Genomic DNA, 23,706 nt, shown 5'->3' with positions numbered 1-23,706 from the left:
TGGCACACGCATGTGCACTGGAGTTTTGCATAACACAACAACTTACATGCCTGCAGAGATGGCTCCATGCGCCACCTGTGGCACACGTGCCATAGATTTACCATCATGGCCTTAGGCGCTGCCAGCTCTACCGGTAGGCAGCCCCCCCATCACTTTCCCAATCCATCACCTGGATTGACCTTGCATTGAACCTCAGGTGGGAAGTTCTCCAGAGTAGCCGTGTACCCCCAAATAGCTACACCCAAAGTTTCTGGCATCAAAGGACGTTGAGACATCCTGGAAATGTCCTCTATATAACCCACAGCCATGAACTCCACCCAGACACTCCCTTGCACTGATGTTGTTGCTTAGCTGGCTTGGGAAATGTCTGCAAGCCGACGATCAAGCTCAGAGAGTGCCAAAAACTCCATAACCCATGGGGATGGCCACCTGTAGTGCATTGTTTGGCCGTTGCCAAGACGGAAAGCAGATCCTGCCTTGGTCGGTCTCTGCATACCCATCTCAGGGGAAGCTGAAGAGGTAGCTTCCAAGGTACATTCTCAATGAACATCGAAAACGCTGCTCAGCCAGGAGTCAAACTGAGCAGGGGAAAATATTTGCTCATGTTCCGAGCACTACAACAAGGCCTAGCTTGGCACAGAAAACTCCAGGGCCCTTTTGCAAACAAGGCCCTTGCCCCCCTGTGTTTCTCGGATAAAAATAAAAGGATGTTTTGTCTGGCATCACAAGAAAAAGAACGAATGAGATGTATATCTCCACTGCAGCGGCCAAGGGCAGATTTATTTTGTAGCTTAAACTCTTGTATAAGATCCCACATTATTTTGGAAAAGTTCTATCTCTACAAAGTGTTCAGACTTCATTTCTTTTGGCTGGCTCAAATTTGGTGCACAATGAATTTCATTTCAGATTTAATTATTCCCCCTCCCTATTTATTTCCAGGTTTTTAACTGAAATAAGGAAACAGCTTTCGATGGGGGGGGCGTCCAGTGGGTGGAGCCATGCAGTCAAAATGACAGCTGCAAGGATGCAACACATGAAAGCCAAACCGTGGTTTGATTGTGGCGTCTTGGCACCATCTTGTGGAGGCGTGGAGACTCTAGAAAGAGTGCAGAGAAGAGCAACCAAGAGGACTAGGGGACTGGAGGCTCAAACATACGATGAACAGTTGCTGGAACTGGGTATTTCTAGTTTAATGAAAAGAAGGACTAGGGGAGACATGACAGCAGTCTTCCAATATCTCAGGGGTTGCCACAAAGAAGAGGGAGTCAAGCTATTCTCCAAGGCACCTGAGGGTAGAACAAGAAGCAATGGGTGGAAACTAATCAAGGAGAGAAGCAACCTAGAACTAAGGAGGAATTTCCTGACAGTGGGAACAATTAATCTGTGAAACAACCTGCCTCCAGACATTGTGGGTGTTCCATCCTTGGCAGCTTTCAAGAAGAGATTGGACAACCATTTGTCTGAAATGATATAGAGCTTTCTGCCTAGGCAGGGCGTTGGACTAGAAGACCTCCAAGGTCCCTTCCAATTATATTATATGGAGATATCTACCAATCATGATACAACTACACAGCCAATCAATCCACTTACTGAAACAAAGCCAGCACTCCACACACACCCACCAAGATTTATAGAAAGACAGCAGCTCCGACCATGCTTTAAGCCCAAAACCCAGCCTGAAGATGGCAAGTGAGACCTCGCCGAAACGTTGCCAAGACAATCTCAAACTTACATGGGAAAAGACCCAAATACAACAAGACCAGCATACCGACACCCGTGAAAATCTACGAATACACACACACACACACACACACACACACAAACACACACTACATGCTGAAAGAGAGAGAGAAGATAGCAGGCATTAGCAAGCGACAGAATCTACATACATTTCCATACATATGGCAAGGGAAAAAAGCAAGAATTAATATAAAAAAGCTACAAGATGTAAGAACGAGAGGTGGGTTTGGATTACCAAAGTGGGACTTGTACTATCAAGCAGCTGCACTAACTTGGATGAAAAGAGTGGATTTTATTGAGAAATACAAGATTATTGACTTTGGAGGGACACGATTTGCAACTAGGTTGGCATGCATTTTTGTAGTATGGTAAAACGTACGTGGCTATTTCCAGAGACACTACATAAGGAATGGACTATTAACAACATGGGAAAAAGGAAAAGGAAGAAATTACCTAGAAATACCAATGTGGCTTTCAACAATGGAAGCGTTGGCATATAGTCCAGTGCACGGATCTCTAACCTTGGCAACTTTATGACTTGGGGACTTCAACTCCCAGAATTCCTCAGCAGCGCTGGCTGAGGAATTCTGGGAGTTGAAGTCCCCAAGTCGTAAAGTCGCCAAAGTTGGAGACCCCTGGTCTAAGTGAACAATGGACACATCAGGTTGAACCTATGTAGAGTGTCTCCTGCAGTTTCCTCAATTCTTGACCCACAACTGCAGTGATGAGCTGTCCAGCTTTTTTGCCTTTGGCTGCCGGAGGCCCCGCTCCAAAAAGGAGAAGAGCCAGAAGAAAGACGAAGAGGAAGCCAGGACTCAAAGCCAGAACAAATTTTCATTTGAGTAAAGGCAATGGCACTCCCATTAATTAAATACAACCACCACAAAGATTCTCGGGGGCTGACCTATTTGCTCTGCTTTGATTAAAATCATCATTTGCTGGCTTCCTTCAGAAATCACGCTGGCTTCCTCAGCCGTCAAAATTCGCACCCTTGCTGTGAGGTAACCAAATGCAACAGGCACAAATTCAACAGCGTGGCAGGACTCCCTCCCCCTCCTCTTTCCCCTCTCTCCTCTCTCTGCCTTTCCTTCTCTCTCCTTCTCTCTCCTTCCCTCCCTCCCTCTCCTCTCTCTCTCTCTCCTTCTCTCTCCTCTCCCTCTCCTCTCTCTCCTTCTCTCTCTCTCCTTTTCTCTTTCACTCTCTCCTTCTCTCTCCTCTCACTCTATCTGCCTTAAGTAAATAAGTAAGCAAGCAAGCAAACAAGCCAGCCAGCCAGCCAGCCAGTCAAAAAGTTATCCTTGAACCCCAAATGCTAGAGAACTTGGAATGGATATGCTTCTTCAAAGTAAATGAAATGGGAATCCTCCAGATGGAATTCCTGGAAAGACACTGCTGGAAATCCTGAGTAGGATGATAGGTGGCACAAACACCTCTGAATCTCCCTGGTCTCTTGACTTCTCTGATCCGATTCGAGTCAAATCTCCTTGATATGACCTCCTGTCCTATAAAAGCATAACTCCCATTATCCCCATCCAGGATGGCCCACCACTGGGGAATTGCAACAGGGAACCTAAGCACATCTGGACATCTCCATGGAAGGAAGGCAGCGGTGGTCCCCTGTCCACCTCTTCCCCCCCTGTAATAAATCAAAGAGGTGGGGCCCTTGGCATGAGTTTCCATCATGTTCCTCTCCAGGCGTTGCCAAAACAAGGATCAACACAGTTGCCTGTCTCCAGGTTCCCCTGTAAAAGCTTCGACACGTTTCCCTGCAACCTGGAATCAGAGTTTCCACCAGCAGCTGGAACAGCTGGGAAGATCATTACGACAAGGAAAATTGCCTGGGGGGTCTCTGGGCATGCAGAGAAATGGGAGGGGAATTAAGGAGGCCCCTGCTCCATTCTCTGTGACCTCCCCCTTCCCCAGCAGGCAGTCGGAGGAGAGGAGCAATAGGAGGAAGTGAGGCCAGGGTGGAGAGGCAAGAGTGCTCTTTTGGACCAATGGCAGACAAACCATAGCTTATTGGGATGCTTAAAGTCAGTGATGGTTAACCTTTTTGGTGCCAAGTGCCCAAAGTGTGCACCCAAAACCCCAAAATGCAATGTGAGCACATGCCCCCACCAATTTTTGGCTTCCGGGTGGGTGCAGGAGGCCTTCCAGGCTTTGCCAAAGCCAGGCTTTGGGGATGCACATATCCATGAACCCCCAAAATGCAATGCAAGAGCCCCCACATGCATCCTGCCCCGGCGCATGCATGGCAGAGATCCAAAGAATAGCTGGCTGGCAAGAGGTATGCGTGCATGCGCGGTGGAGCTGGGCTGGGGCAATGGCTGGCGTGCTTACCGAGAGGGCTTAGCGTGCCACCTGTGCCATAGGTTCACCATCATGGCTTTAAGCACTGCTTCTCTGTTGTCCTACTGGGCTGCTTCAGGGGCATCAAAAGGAGTTTGAAAAGAACGTTTCCTCAACTTTCACAGGGACAAAGTATTTGGAAGTACTGACTCCCTTGTTTTGCATGCTGGGTTGTCTGAATTCACAGAAATTGAGATTCCTTTTAACAATAGTTAATCTATCATATGTTTAATCTATGGTTTTCCCAGTTGCAATGGATGGATGTGAAAGTTGGACCATAAGGAAGGCTGAGTGCAAAAGAATGGAGGCCTTTGAACTCTGGTGCTGGAGAAGACTCCTGGGAGTCCCTTGGACTGCAAGGCCATCCAACCGGTCAGTCCTAGAGAAAATCAACCTTGACTGCTCTTTAGAAGGCCAGATCCTGAAGAGGAAACCCAAAGACCTAATGAGAAGGAAGACGGACTCCCTGGATAAGAGCCTCATGCTGGGAAAGATGGAGGGCAAAAGAAGAAGGGGATGACAGAGAATGGGGTGGCTAGATGGAGTCATTGAAGCAGTCGGCGTGATCTTAAATGGACTCCAGAGGATGGTAGAGGACAGGAAGGCCTGGAGGGACATTGTCCATGGGGTCACGATGGATCTGACACAAGTTTGCAACTAACAACAACAACAGCAAAGATGGATGGATGGATTGATGGATGGAGAGACAAACAGATTTATAAGAGCCTAATGCTGGGAACAATGGAGGGCAAAAGAAGAAGGGGACGGCAGAGAAGGAGGTGGCTAGATGGAGTCCCTGAAGCAGTCAGCGTGAGCTTAAATGGACTCCAGGAGATGATAGAGGACAGGAAGGCCTGAAGGAACATTGTCCATGGGGTCGCAATGAGTCAGACACTAACAACACTAACAACAACAACAATAACAATCTATCATAGGAAGTAAAGTTTGAGTTCACTGCTTCTTGGGAGAGGAGGAAGAGAAGAATTTTTGATGGGTCTCCTGATGACCTTTTGGACTAAGGCACACATATGGAATTCTAGTGATATGTCACGGGCACATTCACAAAATGGTTGCCCATTGCAAAACACCAACAGATCATCCAACAAGCTTCTTCACAGAGGTTTCCCCACAGCTTCTATTTTTCTAAACAGATGGTCCCACTTCCAAGGAAAGGCTCATATTTTTATGTTTTGAGAACATTTGCGGGCCCATTTGGGACTCTGAAATATTCTGGAAAACAAGGATCATACTAGAAACATGATCTATGCAGCATTCCAACTTCTTTTTAACATCAACATTTCTCCTTAAAATGAGTTGAATGGGCAGGGAATCTGATGAATGCCATAGGGCAGCATTTCTCAACTTTGGCGCCCTGGAACTATCTGAGAGTTGAAGACTTGAAGTCTTCAAGCTGCCAAGGTTTGAGGTACTGGCATAAGAGGAAATTGTGGTGTCAACTGCTAACATTGCCATAGTGACAGAAGGGGAGGGGAAAGCGCATTCCAGGCATACTGCCGGCTGAAGTCGGGCTCTCAGATTACTGCAGCAGGCTTGGGAGGGATGTACCTCATTGGGGAATGTGATTTATGACACAGACTGAGGAGTGGGAAGAAACAGGGGTAAAGTTCAGCTATAACTCAAACAAAGTTTAGACCTGAGTGCGGAAAGATCTTGCCTATGATGATGCTCCTAATAAATGACTAGTTTTGTATTGAAACTTGGCTTGATACTCATGAACCAATTACGGCATTTTTAGGAAACCTGACATGTGGGTTATTAGGAACTTGAGGGTGCTGGACCTCAAGTCTGCTAAATATTCCACAACAGATAATTCTGTTGTGATTAAATAGGTTTCCAGATTCCAGAAGAGACTAACTACATGAAGATAGCATGTCCATCAATGAGGTTTGGATCCTGGCAAATGACATCAGTTTATGGATGTGATTCATCCCCCATCCTGAGAGGATGGAGTCCAACCATGATACTGTCAAGGTTTTTGGGTGAGGCAGGTGGTGGACTTTCAATCTCCAGTACGGATTCACGTGTAAAGAAGACCTTAGGATGAAATGGCTCCAGGGGTTCTATTTCAGAACATATTTTCTTAATTTCCTGCAGCAGGTTGTACAGCATTTATCCTTGGAGGTTGGCAATTCTGTTCATATGTAAACAGTGCTGGGCCTAAATAAACAGAAGCATCAGCAGAAGCCAAAAGGTTTTTCAGAACTTTGCCAGTTGCCTTTGGCTCCAAGTATCCTCTGGCACCATCGGATGAAGGAGATTTGGGAAGAAAAGAAATCCATCCTGAATCCCTAAAGGATCTCTTTGGGCAGCCCGGGGAACTGTCAACTTGCCACTTTCTTTTCTGTGCCTCTTGAAGCCAAAGATCTCCAGGAGAGGACATGCAGCTGATGTGAAAGCCCACATGAGGGAACATTCCCCAAAATCGTCCCATTTCCAGCTAGTAATGAAGCCCAGGCTTGCTTGAATCGGACAGGTGGGCTGGCTCAGAGCAAAATCCCTGGCCAATCGTGAAGCTGTGAGGTCTCAGCATCATTTTACACCCTTGGCAAAGAGACCCCTGGCTTTGGGAGAGGATCATTCTGTGGGAGGTGCCCTGAACAAGAATCCAGCTGGGTTTCTGGGACATATTTCGGCTTCCAGCTTTCCATTATGGTTCCCTTAAAGTCAACAATTAATCAGTGGAACGGCTTGTCTTTGGGATTTGTGGGTGCTCCATCGCTGGTGGTTTTTAAGAAGAGACTGAATAGCCGTTTGTCCAGAAGGATGTAGAGCAGGGGTGCTATTCTCCAAAGCCCCTGAAGGCCAGAGAAGGAGCAATGGATGGAAACTGGCCAAGGAGTGATTCAACCTAGAAATGAGGAATTTTCTGACAGTGAGAACAAACAACCCATGGAACAGAAATTGCCTTCGGAAGTTGTGGGAGCTTCATCCCAGGAGGCTTTCAAGAAGAGGCTGCACTGCCATCTGTCAGAAATGGTGTAGGGTCTCCTGCTTGAGCTGGGGGTTGGACTAGATGACCTACAAGGTCCCTTCCAACTCAATTAATCTGTTAATCTGTTATCTGATATCTGTAGACTTCAACTCCCAGAATTCCTTAGCCAGCCAGTCTTCTAGGAGTTGAAGTGCACAGGTTTTAACATTGCCAAAGTTGGAAACTCCTGGTAGAGAGTCTCCTGCTTGAGCAGGGAGTTGGACTAGAAGAGCCTTCAAGACCCCTGTTGTGGCCCGCCAGTGGCCAGAGGAGCTGGCAGCAGATTCAGACAATGAGGAGGTTGGAGAGGAAGATGGGCCAGTCTTGGAGTCTGGGGAAGGCTCAGATGAGGACTCTGTGTCGGAGGCAGAGAGGGGGCCAGAGCCATCTGCCAGTTATCAGCTGCCTTCAGAGTCAGACATCAGTGAGGCAGAGGAACAGCTGGAGCCTGTTCCCAGTGTACACATGCACAGAGTTGCCAGACGAAGGGAACAGCTAAATAACATAGGTCGGCTTGGGAGTAAGGCCACAGGTGGATGATCCCAGAGGAAATAACAGAGGAGCAAAAGGAGAGTGGAGTTTGCAGGAGACAATTACTTCACTTAATTGATTTGTGACTCTCCAAGGCTCCTTGCCAAGTTTTGCAGAGATCGGCCTGGCAGCTCTTCAAGCCAGAGAAGGTCTGTGACTGCAAATCCTCCCTTGAAAGACTTTGCTGGATGTGAATGAGCAGAATTCACAGTCAATTAATAAAAGGGATTTTTGTCAGGACCAGGAGTCTGCTTCATGGTTTCGGGAAGCCTGGGTCAGAACAATCCCTTCCAACTCTATTATACTGTTATTGTCTTAAGGCAAGGCAGAGAGAGGAGCGGAATGGAGTTTGCTGTTTGTTGAAAACAGAACCCGGTGCCTTAAAACAAATAGAGACATTCAGCCATAGGTTTCCAAGGGACTCAACACAGGATAAAGGATATGGGGAATAGAAGCAGCCATAGTATGCACATTTGACTTGGCAAAAGAGGTTGAAATGTCTCTTCTACTCCAGAGCCCAGGTTGGGTCACTTGTAAGCCCAAAGTCATCCTAAATCCTGCTACTGAGATCCCCTCGCCGGAGGAGCTGTCTGCTGCAGCTGGAGAAAGAGTCACAGGAGATCAGAAGGGGGAACGAAGCTGTTAATTGCACGAATTTGCAGGCTCAGTTCTTGACCTGGAGAAGAGGAAGGCTGGGTGGCCCTTGGGAGGAGGAGGAGGAGGAAGAGGAAGGAGTCAGCTCTTCCTCTCCCTGCCAAGGCCCAGATGAAAAGCAGCTCTTGAGGAGATGCTCACATTTCACATGAAAATCTTTTTGGCACCCATGGAAGTTCCTCTTGAAAGGAAAACTGTTGATCAGATGGAAGGGGAGGAATCTTCTTAAATCCACTCCAGGGTTTTGCAGTTCCGAGCCTTCTTCTCTCCGTGCATCAAAAATCAGGCTACTTAATGTCATATTTCAAGGAACTGAAGAAAGGAAGACGGTATCCAATCAGAACAAACCACCCACCAGTTTTTCGGAGTGAGGCTGAGGAGAGGCTGGGAGACGGAGGTTGGAAATTTGGTGTGCAGATCATGCGCAGTCCATGAGCTGGAACGATGCTCCAGGATCTTGTCTTGAAGAGATTGCTCTTCCTATCTCCCTTCGATTTACTAAGGATTTACATTAAAAAGTTATGATTTATTACATATATATATATGTGTGTGTGTGTGTGTGTGTGTGTGTGTGTGTGTGTGAGAGAGAGAGAGAGAGAGAGAGAGATACATATTTGGGCATACCGGGGGTTGTAACTCTAAATAGATACCTATCACCCTGGCTTAGCTGATAGGGAGTCGAACTCTGTGGCTTAATGGTTAACACATCTGCCTAAGATGCAATACAGCACAGGTTCGAATCCCAGTAAGGGTATGGCTAGCTGATGAGAGCTAAATAGCTTGAAATAGATCTATACTAGTCTCCCTTTATTTATTTATCAGCACAAATACAACACAAAATGTAACAAAGGCAACAGTAAAAATATTGGGTTTCTGTCTGGATGGTCTCTTGTGACGAGCCGATGGACAGAGAATGGAAGTAGTGATCTTCCTCCCATATTTGGGCATACCGGGGCTTGTAACTATATATATAAATACACACACACACACACACACACACTCACACCAATAACTGTACACACACATAGAAAGTGGCATACAGGTGAGACCAAGGTTGGCCTACTGGAGAAGGGACAGGGAGGCCCAAGTTGTATTCTCTCTCAACTCAACCAACAAAAATGGCAAGCATAATTCTGTTATAAGGCCCCCTTGAGCTTATACTGTACTTAAATCTGCAGTTCCTTGACTTTTTAGAATGTAGGTTGCAGGTGTATATGTGGATGACAGATTGAAAGAGTCGTGCAGAGGGAAAGGACTGAGCCAGGAATAGGAAGACCAAGATTTGTCAGCATCCCCTCCTCAAATTTCCTGGGTGACTTTGGACTACCCTGTTTCCCCAAATATAAGAGCTCCCCGGATAATAAGCCCAATCGGGCTTTTGAGTGCATGCAACAGAATAAGCCATCCCCTGAAAATAAGCCCTCCCTGAAAATATAGCAACACCGCAGCAGCCATGAGGTGACCACGCTCGCCTCCTCCTGCACCTCAAAAATAATAAGACCTGCCCAAAAACAAGGCCAAGCGCTTATTTCAGGGGTCAAAAGAAAATAAGGCTTATAAGTCTTATTTTTGAGGAAACACAGTAGTCCCCCTTCCCAAACCATTTTTCTTCCCAGGTGGGAAAATACAACAGGTGTTGGACAAAGGTGAGGGAGACACACACACACATCCTCAGTTGTGGAAGCTCTTTGCACATTGCTTGCCCATGCACAGTTGCCTGTAAATTGTTCTTTGCATGCGCAGAACATTATAAAATGACTAAAAAACATTCTTGCAACAGCATGGGTGACTGGGGAACCGGCTCAAGGGCGTGGCCAGCCTGCCGTCCCTACCGGTTCGGTGACCCGGTCTCAATTTCCACAACCAGTTCGCCAGAGCCGGTGCGAACAGGCAGCCACCCACCTCTGACCAACCTGGAAAGCCACTTTCCATAACCTTAATGCAAAGACCTTCATCAAACCACATGTTTAAGATTGGGAGTGTTTTTTTAAAAAAAAGAATGAAAAGAAAGGTTTTATTTTTAGCTGCCAACTATTTTCATGAAGGCAAAAATTAAACATGTAAGAAGCAACAGTAAATGCCACCTTTGTAATGAAAAGGATACAATTATTAACAATATGATCAGTGAGGGCAGCAACATTTCACAGGGTGACTACAGTATAAGCCGAGTTACCAAATTTATCAAATGTATTGATAGGAACCTTTGCCAGAAGTTTGGATTTGAATATAGTAAAAACTATTAAGACCATTAAGTTGAGGGAGTTTGGGAAAATGAACGGGTTATGATCTTATGGGATTTAAGTTCCTTCTTAATTCCTTCTTCAAGATTATTTTCATACTTCTCAATCAATCAGAATAGAGCTGGAAGGGACCTTGGAGGTCTTCTAGTCCAACCCCCTGCTCAAGCAGGAGACCCTATATCATTTCAGACAAATGGCTGTCCAGTCTCTTCTTAACAACCTCCAGTGATGAACCCACAACTTCTGAAGGCAACTTCTGTTCCATGGTTAATGGTTCTCATTGTCAGGAAGTTTCTCCTTAGTTCTAGGTTGCTTCTCACCTGGATTAGCTTCCATCTGTTGCCTTCTGGTGCTTTGGAAAATAAGTTGACCCCCTCTTCTTTGTAGCAGCCCCTCAAATATCGGAACACTGCTATCGTGTCACCCCCTACTCCTTCTTTTCTCTATACAAGCCAAACCAAAATACTGCAGCCGTTCTTCATATGTTTAACTTCCAGGCCTTTAATCGACTTAGTTGCTCTTCTCTGCGCTTTTTCCAAAATCTCAACATCTTTTTTTTTGTAATGTGGTGATCAAAACTGAATGCAGAATTCCAGATGTGGCCTTACTAAAGATTTATAAAGCGGTACTAATACTGCGCGTGATTTTGATTCTATGCCTACTTATACAACCAAGGATTGTATTAGCTTTTTTGGCTGCTGTTGCAGTGACCCTGTAGTATTTATCCTTGATGGATAATGAGAGAGAGAAGCACATCCACAGGGGTGGGGAGGGAGACTCCAAAAGTGTCCAATGCATCTGAAAAAAAGCCAGAGTTGCAAACTTGGCTTTTGTATCCCATCCACTTCACTCTAGTGGTGGGCTTTGGCCGGTATGGCCTGGTACGGCTGTACTGATAGTAGCCAAGAGCAGCTGACAGCTTATCTGTACGGTGGCTTGTTTGGCTCGCCCACTTTCTATACCGGTTTTTAAAGCAACCAACCAATTGTGCACCTGTGCGAGCTCCAACAAGCAGCTGGGCATCGCAGGGAGTGCGCACACATGCGCAGCACGTGTGCGCGAAAGGACATGTGGCCCCGTGAGCACCGTACTGGTAGCGACGGAGAAAGGAACCCACCACGGCTCCACTCACATCCTTCAGGTTGGGTAGAAACAAGTGTTCTTTGTGGGAGGTTATAAGCAAATTTCCCTTGTGCTGATGACATCAGCATTTCTGTAGAGTATACATCTTTAATATAGACATTTTGCTTAAAACTACATTTATTACAGTAAAAATACAAAAACGCTTTTGGAGTCTGTCCTGTTTTTACAGACATCAAGAAAGCTGCTACAAAATGCCTCATAAAGAAAGTGAATTTATATTCTCTGGTATGCCAAAATTGTTTTTTTTTTCCATTGTTCCTCCAGCTGGAAACCTGCTAGATAAGTGAGGCTTTTGGCCCTTTTAAATTCTCTGGAAAGTGAACTATATTTGAGACTAGGCTTGAGTTCCAATATCTACAGATTTCTCTGGTTTGGTTTGTTTGTTTTTTTAACCAACCAGGCTGTCCGAAGACGTCTCCGTGGTCATGTGACCAGCATGACTCAACGCACGGAACACTATTACCTTCCCACCAAAGGTGATTCCTATTTTTCTACTTGCACTTTTTACATGCTTTCGAATTGCTAGATTGGCAAAAGTTATACTTGAGCCAAAAATATATATTTAGGCAAGGAATTTGGAGCAGATGTTGTAGTAGGCAGCTCTCTTGATGCCCAACAGATTCCCTGCCCACCTGACTTTAATTTTCAAAAATATTCATAATGAAACTTGGTTTTTTGTTCTTAAAAATGTTGCTTCTGACTTCCAGCATTATATTTATTTCCCATGCTGCCTTTGAGGAGTTGTGCTCACTTGCTTAGAAAAAAGGCAAAATTAAGCTGGTAGGTTCGGAAGTAGTAAAGGGGGAAGAATGGCTGGAAGCCCCCTCACCTCCCTCATGATTTCCTGGGGCTGCTCAGCAAAGCTACTCAGGTGACTGGGGAGAATACCTGTAATCCTCTCCAAATTCTAAATGCCCCCCTTGTCCAGAAATGTTCCTTGCCTTCCTCCAGCTTCAGCTGATCCCAACCTTTATCATAGGAAGCATCTTTGGTGCAATTTAATGACGGACGGTGTCAGTGTGCAGAGGTTTGTGTTACTTGTGTTTGCTTGTAGGTATGTATGCACTGGGAATGAGAGGGTGGCTAGGAGGCCTGCTCTAAGGAAGTGATGGCTAACTTTTTGTGAGAAACTTGAGCTGGGGAGGGGATAAGAAGCTGTTCTCAGGTGTCACTTCTGGCCATTCTTTTGGAGCTGAGGCAAAACAGGTGGCCCCAGACCGATCCCGCCCCCTCCCTCTCCCAAGCAGGTACATCAAAGTGACAGGAAGACCAGAAACAGGAAAGAGGTTGTAAAGGGGCATCCAGGGCCCCCTCCCCACCAGAATGGCAGTGTCCCGATAGAGATCTAAGGGACCTGATATATGCACTCTGCTCTCCTTGCATGACCAAGACGGATGATTTGGGTGTGGGAGTAAGCAAGAGAGAAGCACAGAACAGAGAGCCACCTTTGGATCTACTATCCAGTTGCCTCTTCCAATTGGGAGCCCTGCTGGTTAGAATGCAGTATTGCAGGCTAACTCTGCACACTGCCTGAATGTCAACTGTCCAGTTGGAGAATCCAGAAAAAGAAACTCCTGGGACATTATTTTACCAAGAGTATAAAAGTTTAACCGAATAAACCACATTGGCACAGAAGAAGCAAAACCAGCTCTGGGCTTCCTGCACAAAAGCAAGCATAGTTCTTTCCCCCTTTCCCATGGGCCTCCGATAGCCCATTACGTCCACCAATCACTTCTGTTCATTTTGTTTAGGGAACCAGCCAGACATGCTGGGGCACCTGCTTGGGGTGTCCTTGAAGTGGGAGCAATGTCTCACGGTGACTGATGATGCTTGGATATCATTGCCCCCCATCTTTGCAGTCCTTTCCACACACCCCTTCCATTTTCTTTTTCAAGCTCTGAGTGAAGCAGGATGTAGGTGAAAGTGTGAGTCAGTCTTGACTTTGGAGTTCGATCCTGATGGCGCTCAAAGTTGACTCGGCCTTCCATCCTTCCAAGGTCGGTAAAATGAGGACCCCGATTGTTGGGGGCAACAAACTGACTCTGTAAACCGCTTAGAGAAGCACTATGAAGTGGTATATAACTCTAAGTGCTATTGCTATCCACTGGAGTAATTTTTTTCCTGGAATACACAGCCTGTCTTTCTTCCATGGCAATGAATTTTTAATCCTGTTCTGTGAAATTTCCAGAGTTATTCCACCGAGAGGCAGACTGAGAAAGTCCAGAGTCCTTTCACATTGTTCCTTTCCAACTTTCCATTGAGTTGGAAAGGATAGACATAAATCCTCCATGCCTTTAGGGCCAACCCACCTTTACCTCTGTAGTTAGTTTGCGCATATCTTGGTAGCAACCAGAGCCAGACAAACAGCAACCGAGCTGGCTTCGGGTTTCTGCATGCACCTGTTGGTCTTCTTGGATTGCTGTTGCACTAATCCATGCTTGGTGTTCGGTCAAGTGTAGGAAATCAGGAGTCCAGGCAGTTGAAATGAAGATACGTTTATTGTATTCTAATGCTGTCTACAAGAATCTGATTTACTAACAGTCAAAGTGAGTTGGCGGTAGATAGGAGTCAAGGGAATTCAAGGTGGGCTGGACTTAGATCTCCTGTGGACATGAAGAGACTTGAGACTGATGATGTACTTGACCCCTCCCTCGGGCTCAGCCTGGTCATCTTCACGTTCTCAATGTTGGCTCATTTCCTGGCTTGGGAATCGGTGCAGCAGCAGGAGTAGCTAGAAATGCCCAATTCAATGTTGTGAATGAACAAAATGTACAAATGACATTTGTTCATCAGGGCAAGGATGGATACCACTCTCTAGATGAAAGAGTGCAGAGAAGAGCAATAAAGCTGATAAGAGGTCTTCAGTTCACGTGCAATGTTAATACCACTTTACAACAGTCACTCGTGCCCTTGTGACCTCTAGGCTGGAGTACTGCAATGTGCTCTACATGGGGCTGCCCTTGAAGAGTATTCGGCGACTTCAGCTGGTCCAGAATGCAGCCGCGCAAGCGATCGTGGGTGCACCTCGTTTCACCCACGTAACACCTATCCTCCGCGAGCTGCACTGGCTGCCTGTTGATCTCCGGGTACACTTCAAGGTGCTTGTTGTTACCTACAAAGCCCTTCATGGTATTGGATCTGGATACTTGAGAGACCGCCTACTGCCAATTACCTCCACTAGGCCAATAAGATCCCATAGATTAGGCCTCCTCCGAATTCCATCAGCCGGTCAATGTTGACTGGCAACTACCCGGAGGAGAGCCTTCTCGGTGGCTGCTCCGACCCTTTGGAACGAACTCCCCGTGGAGATTCGTACCCTCACCACCCTCCAGACCTTCCGCATAGTCCTTAAAACCTGGCTGTCCCGACAAGCCTGGGGCTAAGATTTCAACCCCACCCGAATAGTATGACTGTTGCATTTTTTGGTTTTTTTTTTTAACGATGTACTGTTTTATGTGTGTATTTTTGTCTTGTACTCCCCTCCCCCTTGGATTGTGAGCCGCCCTGAGTCCCCCCAGGGAAAAGGGCGGCATATAAATAAAGTAATCCTAAATAAAGTAAAGTAATCCAATGCCTTGGTAAGGCCACACTTGGAATATGGCATCCAGTTTTGGTCACCATGATATAAAAAGGATGTGGAGACTCTAGAAAGAGTGCAGAGAAGAGCCACAACCATGATGAGGGGACTGGAGGCTAAAACATATGAAGAACAGTTGCAGGAACGGGGTATGTCTAGTTTAATGAAAAGAAGGACTCAGGGTGACATGATAGCAGTCTTCCAATATCTCACGGGCTGCCCCAAAGAAAAGGGAGTCAAGCTATTCTCCAAAGCACCTGAGGGTAGAACAAGAAGCAATGGGTGGAAACTAATCAAGAGAAGCAACTTAGAACTAAGGAGAAATTTCCTGACAGTTAGAACAATTAACCAGTGGTTACAACTGGTTGGAACAACTTGCCTTCAGAAGTTGTGAGTGCTCCAACACTGAAAGTCTTTAAGAAGATGTTGGATAACCATTTGTCTGAAACGGTACAGGGTTTCCTGCCTAGGCAGGGGGTTGGACTAGAAGACCTCCAAGGTCCCTTCCAATTCTGTTATTATAGTATTATGTTATTATAAATCATACAATGTATGGTTAAGGGAACTAGGTATATCTAGCTCTAATGAAGAGAAGGTTTGGGAGGACATGATAACTGTCTTCCGGTACTTGAAGAGGGGTCACAGAAATGAGGAATCAACGTGTTCTCCAAAACACCAGAGAACAGGACAAGGAGCAATGGGTGGAAATGTGTTAATGAGAGATCCAACCAGGAACTAAGGAGAAATTTCCTGACATTGAGGAATTCATTCATTAACCAATGAAACAGCTTGCCTTTAGAAGTTGTGGGTGTTCCATCCCTGGAGATTTTCAGGAATGGACTGGATAATATTTGTCTAGGATGGCATAAGGACTTCCACGTTGGGCAGGGATTGGAGAAGAAGACCTCCAAACACAGGGGGAGGGGAATGCTCAGAGGACCTTGGCAGGTTCTAATTTGGAAATTTTTTGAGCTCATCTCGCTACCATTCTGGCAAAAATTGCTTTGGAGTCATGTCTCCTCTAATGACTTCTGAGGTCTTCAGCCACATGGAAGTGATAGAAACCCTGTCTTCACTGCTGTGATTTTTTTTGGCCGAAAGGATGATTGGAAGATGCTAGAGGTAGCAGTAGAGACTGCAGGGGTGTTCAACCTTGGCAACTTTACCCTTTGTGGACTTCAATTCCCAGGATTCCTCTGCCAGCCATGCTGGTTAAGGGATTTTGGATTTGAAGTCCTCCAGTCCTATAGTTGCCAAGGTTTTTCGAAGACCGCTGATAGCACGTAAGAGCAAGCATCACGCCAATGATGGGAATGATCAGCAATTGTTATTTTTTTCAGCTGTGCAGAGTCACTTTCAAACATCTGGCAATTTGAGCAACGTTGCTCCATAAGAAATGTGGTACAGTATCACAGTGGGGTCGTTTCTGACAATTCCCTCCCAAAATGTTCTAAAAATAAAGGACTAAGTAGTCAGTGGTAGAGAATGCTTTGAAACTTAGCATTCAATGGCAACAAGATTAAAGTCGTTCATTAACAAACTATTTTTTTAAGCTAGAGTTAATGTGTTCTACTGCTGTTTTGTTATGCCTTTAATTGAAAACAATTCTCTGGCTCCCCTCCTGGCTTACAGTCTGAATTTGTGATTTGAGAACGGCATTAACTTTGCATCTCTTCTGGCTCCGAGCGTGGAGAATTGTGCAAAGAATTGGACTGGGGCATTATTTCTCGTTTGGAGTCTCCTCTTTGTTTAGTTTGGGCACCAGAGGATTCAAGAAGAACATTCCTAGGGTGGAAACAATTTAAGGAGACCTACAGGGGGGATAAATCAACCAAAAGAAAAGAAATTACATACATTTTAGCCTAGAGAAAAGAACATTAAACAAGGATAAGGAGACATTTTTCTACTGCAGAAAGCGATGCGCTTAGGACAACAAATGCCTAAAGACATAAGCATAATATACTGAAGAGATGCTGAAGGACTGAACTTAAATGGCCTTTTTTTATAATTGTATTTAACTCATTTTCCTCTTGGAAATGAAATCGTTCAACAAAGAATAATTAAGACACACAAGGAATTTGTCTCTAGTACAAAAGCACTCAGTGTACATTCAAAGCAAGAAAATAATGCTAAGGATAATGACAATAATAACAATAACAACAGCAATAATAATACCAGTCAATAACATTTATGATACATTTTTGAATGTTCAGTTGGCCGAGTTTCATATTTGATAAATAAAGTAGATGATGATGATGATGATGATGATGATGATGATGATCATCATCATCATCATCATCATCATCAGTGGATGCAGCAAAATTTCAAAATTTCACAAACTGACTACCTACAACGGCATGACCGCATTGCTAAGATGGAAACTGGAAATTGTGCCAGAAGTTTGGATTTGTGTACAGCAAAAACCACTGGGAACATCAGATTGAGAAGGTTCTAGAGAATGAAAAAGTCAAGATCTTGTGGGATTTCAGAATCCAGACTGACAGGCACTTGACCCACAACACACCTGATATAACAATAGTTGAAAAGAAAAAAGTTTGGTTCATTGACATAGCAATACCTGGTGATGCACAAATTGAAGATAAGCAGCAAGAAAAAATCACAAAGTACCGGGACTTGCAAATTGAAGTTGAGCGGCTGTGGAAAAAGAAATCATGTGTTGTCCCAATTATAATTGGAGCCCTTGGAGAAATACCTAAAGGGCTACCTTGCTATTTGGAAATTCTAAATTTATTGGACTTGAACATGATTCTACAAAAGAACCACCCTACTTGGAACAACTTATATCCTTCGACGTTACCTTAACAGTTCCTAGGTTCTTGGTTAGGAATCGAGCTGTTGAGCTACCTACCAGCCCCAAAGGCTATGAATCTCACCGAAGATTAACCAGATGATGATGATGATGATGATGATGATAAAAGGGGGAGTAAAGAAGATAATAGTAAGAATAAATAATAACTATAGCCATACTAAATGGTAAACACACATAAACATTAGACAGAATTGGGAGAATTAGTTTTTCAGCAGAGTGATGGCACACGGGAAAAAACTGTCCCTGTGTTTAGTTGCCCTGGCATGCAATGCCCTATAGTGTCATCCTGAGGGAAGGAGTTGAAGCAGTTTGTGTCCAGGATGTGAGAGGCCTGCAGATGTCTTCTCAGTCCTCCTTCTGACCCACGCAATCTACAGGTCCTCAGTGGAAGGCAGGCTGGTTGCACTTGTTCTTTCTTCGGTCTTAACCATCCGTTGAAGTCCGTTCCTGTCCTGTTGGGTTGTTGTGCCAAACGGCATCTTCAGATTGAGAACAGGTGGCCTGGAAGCTTCTCCCATGGCTTCTAGCACAGTGATTTTGCCTCCTTTCCACTTATAGTTTACATCAGAATGACGCTGAGATGCAAAGATGGCTTTATCTCCTTCTCATATTGTTTCATGGTTTGGGGCTTCTTTTTTGCCAAGTCTTTTTTAGTTCAGAAACTAATCTGCTTTTCTGATTTAACCCATCCTTGAGCCATGACATCTAAGCTTTATGGCAGGCATTTCTGGAGGGAGTTCTTCTATCCAGATCAGCCCTGAGTCATCCTTTATAGACTGTTGGGGTGGTCTCTGTATCTTCCAAGATGTGTGGAACATCCACGGCAATCAATGAACATTCTCACTCTTCATCACTGGGACTATGGATTTTTGTTAGCCAGCCAAGAAAGTCTATCATGTCTATCCCAGCACAATGTTATGTCAATACCGCAAGGATTGGGGTGCCCTAAGGGTCTCCCATGGGGAAACACAGAGAGAAGGAACAGAGGTTTCATGGTGGAACATCATGTAGATAGACAACCACACTTAGAACACTGAATCCAGTTTTGGTCACCATATTATAAAAAATAATGTTGAGACTCTGGAAAGACTACAGAAAAGAGCTACAAAAGAAATTAGAGAGATTGAGGCTAAAACATGTAAGGAACGGTTACAGGAATTGGGTTTGTCTATTCTAGTCCAGTCTAGAGAAAAGAAGGACTTAGTTTAGTCTAGTCTAGTCTAATGTATTTTACTTTACTTTACTTTATTGCCATTGCACCTTGTACAACGAAATTAAATGCAATCTTCAGCATACAATGACAGTTCAGGTTGTGGTTGTTAAGGAATCCTGTGCAGTCGTTAAGCAGAACATCAGGGGGTGGCTGGTTTCCTCGTTGACTTGACTTATTGGAAGCTGGCAGTGAAGCTAGCCAAGTGGGGGTGATGTGACTGTGGGAAGCTGTGACCATTGGAACTGTCTGCCGGTTGCCCAAGTGCCCCAGTCGTGATCCTGTGATGGTGAGGACACTGCGACAGCCACAACTTCAAGGACTGGGCATAAGTCATCTTGTTGAGCATTGTTGTAACTTCAAATGGTTGCTGAGGAAGAAGTCTCTAAGTGAGAACTACCTGTATAGTCCAAAGCCCTTCCCTGTCTCTCATGGTTGACACAGCATAATGATACCCCTGAGGACAACAATTGGACCAACCCCTTGGTGGGCTCCGTAGTGCCTTGGAGGGGGGTCTCTGGCCTGCTGGGAAAACCATCTCTTCATCCTTGGGGTGACATGATAGCAGTCTTCCAATATTTGAGGGGCTGCCACAAAGAGGAGGAGGTCAAATTATTCTCCAAAGCACCTGTACGTAGAACAAGAAGCAATTGGTGGAAACTAACCAAGGAGAGAAGCAACCTGGAATGAAGGAGAAATTTCCTGACAATGAGAACCATTAATCAGTGGAAAAACTTGCCTCCAGAAGTTGTGGAGGCTCCATCGCTGGAGGCTTTTAAGAAGAGACAGGACAGCCATTTGTCTTGAATGGTATAGGGCCTCCTGCTTAAGTTGGAAGGTTAGACTAGAAGACCTCCAAGGTCCTTTCCAACTCTGTTATTCTGTTAACCTTTGTATGCGGACAATCCAATTCACTCTCCAGCCAGAAGGATCTTCAGCTGGAAAGTCAGAAGTTCTCCAGTTGCAATTCTAGAGGGGACTGGCAGCGTCCTTCCATTCTGGCTGGTTTCCATTTTCTAACCATCCTTTAATGTGGATTCCCTCAAGGTGGGGCCCTCCAAATGCTCTGGAGCTCTGGGTGGGTTTTCCTCAGCCACAAAGCCTGAGAAGTGAGAGTTGGGCACCCAAGACTTTTTATCACATCCATGTGGTGCTGAAGTCTGGCGGTGCAACCACTCAACTCCACTTCCAGATCCTGAGCACTGAATAATCAACACCCACATGCACGCTGGAGCCTTTCTCTCATCAACCAACCCATCCTCTGGCGTACCAGGGCTGGCCGGGCAGCCGCTGTAACCTATCCGTGGGTCATTTTTGTTATTTTAACAGTCTGGTTGTATAAAACCAAAGCCTGAAAGTCGTGCCAGGCCTAATTTTTGCTTGCTAGCTGATCTCCAAATCCTGATGACATCAGTCAGGAATGATTCAGAAATATTAGCTGGTTTGGGGAAATGCATAGTCTGTACTTGAGATGGCATTGGGAAGCAAAGTGAAATAATCCATTTTTGGGGCCTTTTAATGACAGGAAAACCTCTGGAAGAGGAGGCGGCTCTCCTGCTGAACTGGTCCACAGTCCACTATATTCCGATCTATTAAAATTTATATTCCATCCAGCGATTGTTGGATTAGTGCAAGCCATAGTTTTCCGGGTTGGGAAGGAGATCTGTGATACACACTTTCTCTACTCCAAATTAAAATCATATCATCCCCAATCAGCAATGGGTGGAAACTAATCAAGGAGAGAAGCAACTTAGAACTGAGGAGAAATTTCCTGACAGTTAAAACAATTAATCAATGGAACAACTTGCCTCCAGAAGTTGTGAATGCCCCAACACTGGAAGTCTTTAAGAAGATGTTGGATAGCCATTTGTCTGAAATGGTATAGGGTTTCCTGCCTAGGCAGGGGGTTGGACTAGAAGACCTCTAAGGTCCCTTCCAACTCTGTTATTCTATTCTATATATCCTGACTTGACCAAAGCAGTTTGTGCCATTGCAGCTCTGTTGGTGATCCTCTAAACTAAGGGTTTTTCCACTGGGGGTAGTTACCCCCCCCCCCCGAGGAGCAATTTGGTTGCATCCTGGGGGTAACAGGGCTGGGCTGCTGGGGGTTTGCAGGGGTTCGGGATAACCTCTAGCTAAGATTCTATGCAGTTTGGAGAACCCCCAAATCCCACTCCTGGCTGGCCCCTCCCATTCTGCCCCATCCCTCCCAGGAGTCCCCATGTGGCCCATTTTGGATGCAGGTAAGTGCAGGGCAAGCACCAAGCCTCGGGGAGGGTGAAAAATGGGCCTACCAGAAGTTTGGGCCTCCAGAGGGGCTCCAGAGCCTGGGGAGGCTGTTTTCGCCCTCCCGGAGGCTCAAGAAAAGCCTCAGGAGCCCAGGGAGGGCAAAAACACACACACACACCGTCGTGGTGCAGAAGGTGACTAGGCCACACCCACCATAGCCACGCCCACCCAGCAACCAGACAGAGAACCCCCTGCTAAAATTTTTGAAGGCCATCCCTAGTAATGCAACAATTTGTAGTTACCATATTTTTCACAGTATAAGATGCTCCGAAGTATAAGACGCACCTAGCTTTTGGGGAGGAAACAAGGGGACGGGGGGAAATCTGCCTCTGTCTCCCAGCAATTTACCTCCTTGCAGCAAACAATACAGACAATATACACAGTTTGTAGTGTTCCATTTCAGACTATACTTGTACACATGCTGTTAAAATTGATGTGGCTTTCTGGAACTATTCTCTGCTATGTAAAAGAAGATACAATAGCACTGAGCCTCTTCAGATCAAGCATTTATTTTAAAAAGCTTATTCATTTTGTTAAGCTGTTTAGAATAATAATAAAGCGGTCTTTAAAAAATAGTTCTAATAATTTGAACATTCTACAGGCATTTATAGTTATTGACACCTCCCTAGCCTGATTAAGAAAAAATAAAGAAAAAATAAAATCTGCCTCTACCTTCCAGCAATTTGCCTCTTGGAGCAAACAGGAAGTTTCACTTTCAATTTCAGCATAGGCCTCCCGATCATCAGCTGTTTCAGGCTGCAGGGATTGCTATAGCATATTGCAGCCTCCGCACGCCCCATTTTCCCCATTTGCTGCAAGGAGATAAATTGCTGGGAGGCAGAGGCCAAAGGGTGGGAGCCGGTGGGTGGGTGGGGCTACATTCAGTGCATAAGACGCACCCAAATTTTCACCCTCTTTTAGGGGGGGAAGGTGCGTCTTATACCCCGAAAAATACAGTACTTATTTGTGAAATAAGGATGCACCATAGCCATGTGATCAAAATTGAGACGCTTGGCAACTGGCATATACTTATGACAGTTGTGTTAGTCCCAGGATCATGTGATCCCCTTTGGCGACCTTCTGTTGACCAAAGTCAATGGAGAAGCAAGGTTTGCTTAACAACCAGGTTTACTCACTTAACAACTTTAACTCTAGTGAGCATTGCAGGTGACCCAAAATTGGGGCAAAGGTTGGCAGACTGAAGAGGAGACCTCAGTCCTGTTCCACCCTGACTTAACTGTGATGCTTCCTTTACAGTCTGACGGGACCATCCTGGCAATCATCTTGCTGATCCTCTTCATTCTCTTGGCTCTGGCTCTTCTCTGGTGGTTCTGGCCACTTTGCTGTACTGTGGTAAGTCCCTGGAACCCATTCTCCCTTTGGCTGGTCTTCTGCGTCAAAAGAGGAGAAAATCACTCCCAGAGAAAGCCACAAGGCTGCTTACGATGAATAGTTTTTGTAAGGAGGAAGACATCCTCCCTTTCGGCTGCGCTAGTTTGTCAGATGAGGTCATCTAAAAATATGGATGCTGTGGGTCTGTGTTTCCTGCAGAAGTGAGACTTCTGGGAATGTATGGGGTTTAGGATTCCATGAGACTTCAACTTTTGCATTGATGTGAGTTTATTCAGCCTGCCATTGCACAATCGTGCTTGGCCCAAGGGGTGCTAGATCTATTGGTTCTAGATCTGCTTTCTCCAGACCATAGGAAGCTGAAAGAAGACAGAAACAATTGAAGGCAGCTAACCATGAAAGACCAACCCTACAGCCAGAAACGAGCACTCCCATGGTGGTATCCAAAACATGCCCGTACGATCAACACGATTCTTTCACAGGAATTACAGCTTACCCAGAGTAGGCTCATTTGTAAGCAGTTCTGTTCTCCAGGAGGACTTCTGCTATTGTTGGCATTTCCCCCTCTCTCAATTCTATTCTATTTGATTTGATTCTACATTCTAGTCTAGCCTCATTCTGTTCTATTCTGCATTCTCTTCTCTTCTCGTTAAAAACATTGAGTCTTTATTGATTAGCCCTTGGGCCGCATCAAAGTGCAAAGTTCCAGAAACAAATTATTACTATCATTTGATAAAAGCAATATAAAATGGAATTTGATAAAATACAATTTAAAATGGAATTGGAATAAAATACGATTTA

General features: G+C 45.2%; 1 protein-coding gene across 1 annotated transcript in view; it reads left to right on the top strand.

The window, feature by feature from the left end:
• The window catches only part of ANTXR1 (ANTXR cell adhesion molecule 1), a 126,053-nt gene that overhangs the window by 75,588 nt on the left and 26,759 nt on the right, over nucleotides 1–23,706 (top strand). The window contains exon 13 of the mRNA XM_032230097.1: nucleotides 22,813–22,908. Coding sequence (XP_032085988.1) covers nucleotides 22,813–22,908 — 96 coding nt within the window. The remainder of the gene's footprint in view (nucleotides 1–22,812; nucleotides 22,909–23,706) is intronic.

The sequence above is a fragment of the Thamnophis elegans genome, chromosome 13 (genome assembly GCF_009769535.1).
Source record: "Thamnophis elegans isolate rThaEle1 chromosome 13, rThaEle1.pri, whole genome shotgun sequence".
Lineage (NCBI taxonomy): Eukaryota > Metazoa > Chordata > Lepidosauria > Squamata > Colubridae > Thamnophis > Thamnophis elegans.
Note: the sequence above shows the minus strand (reverse complement) of the source record. Positions and strands in the feature narration are given on the sequence as shown.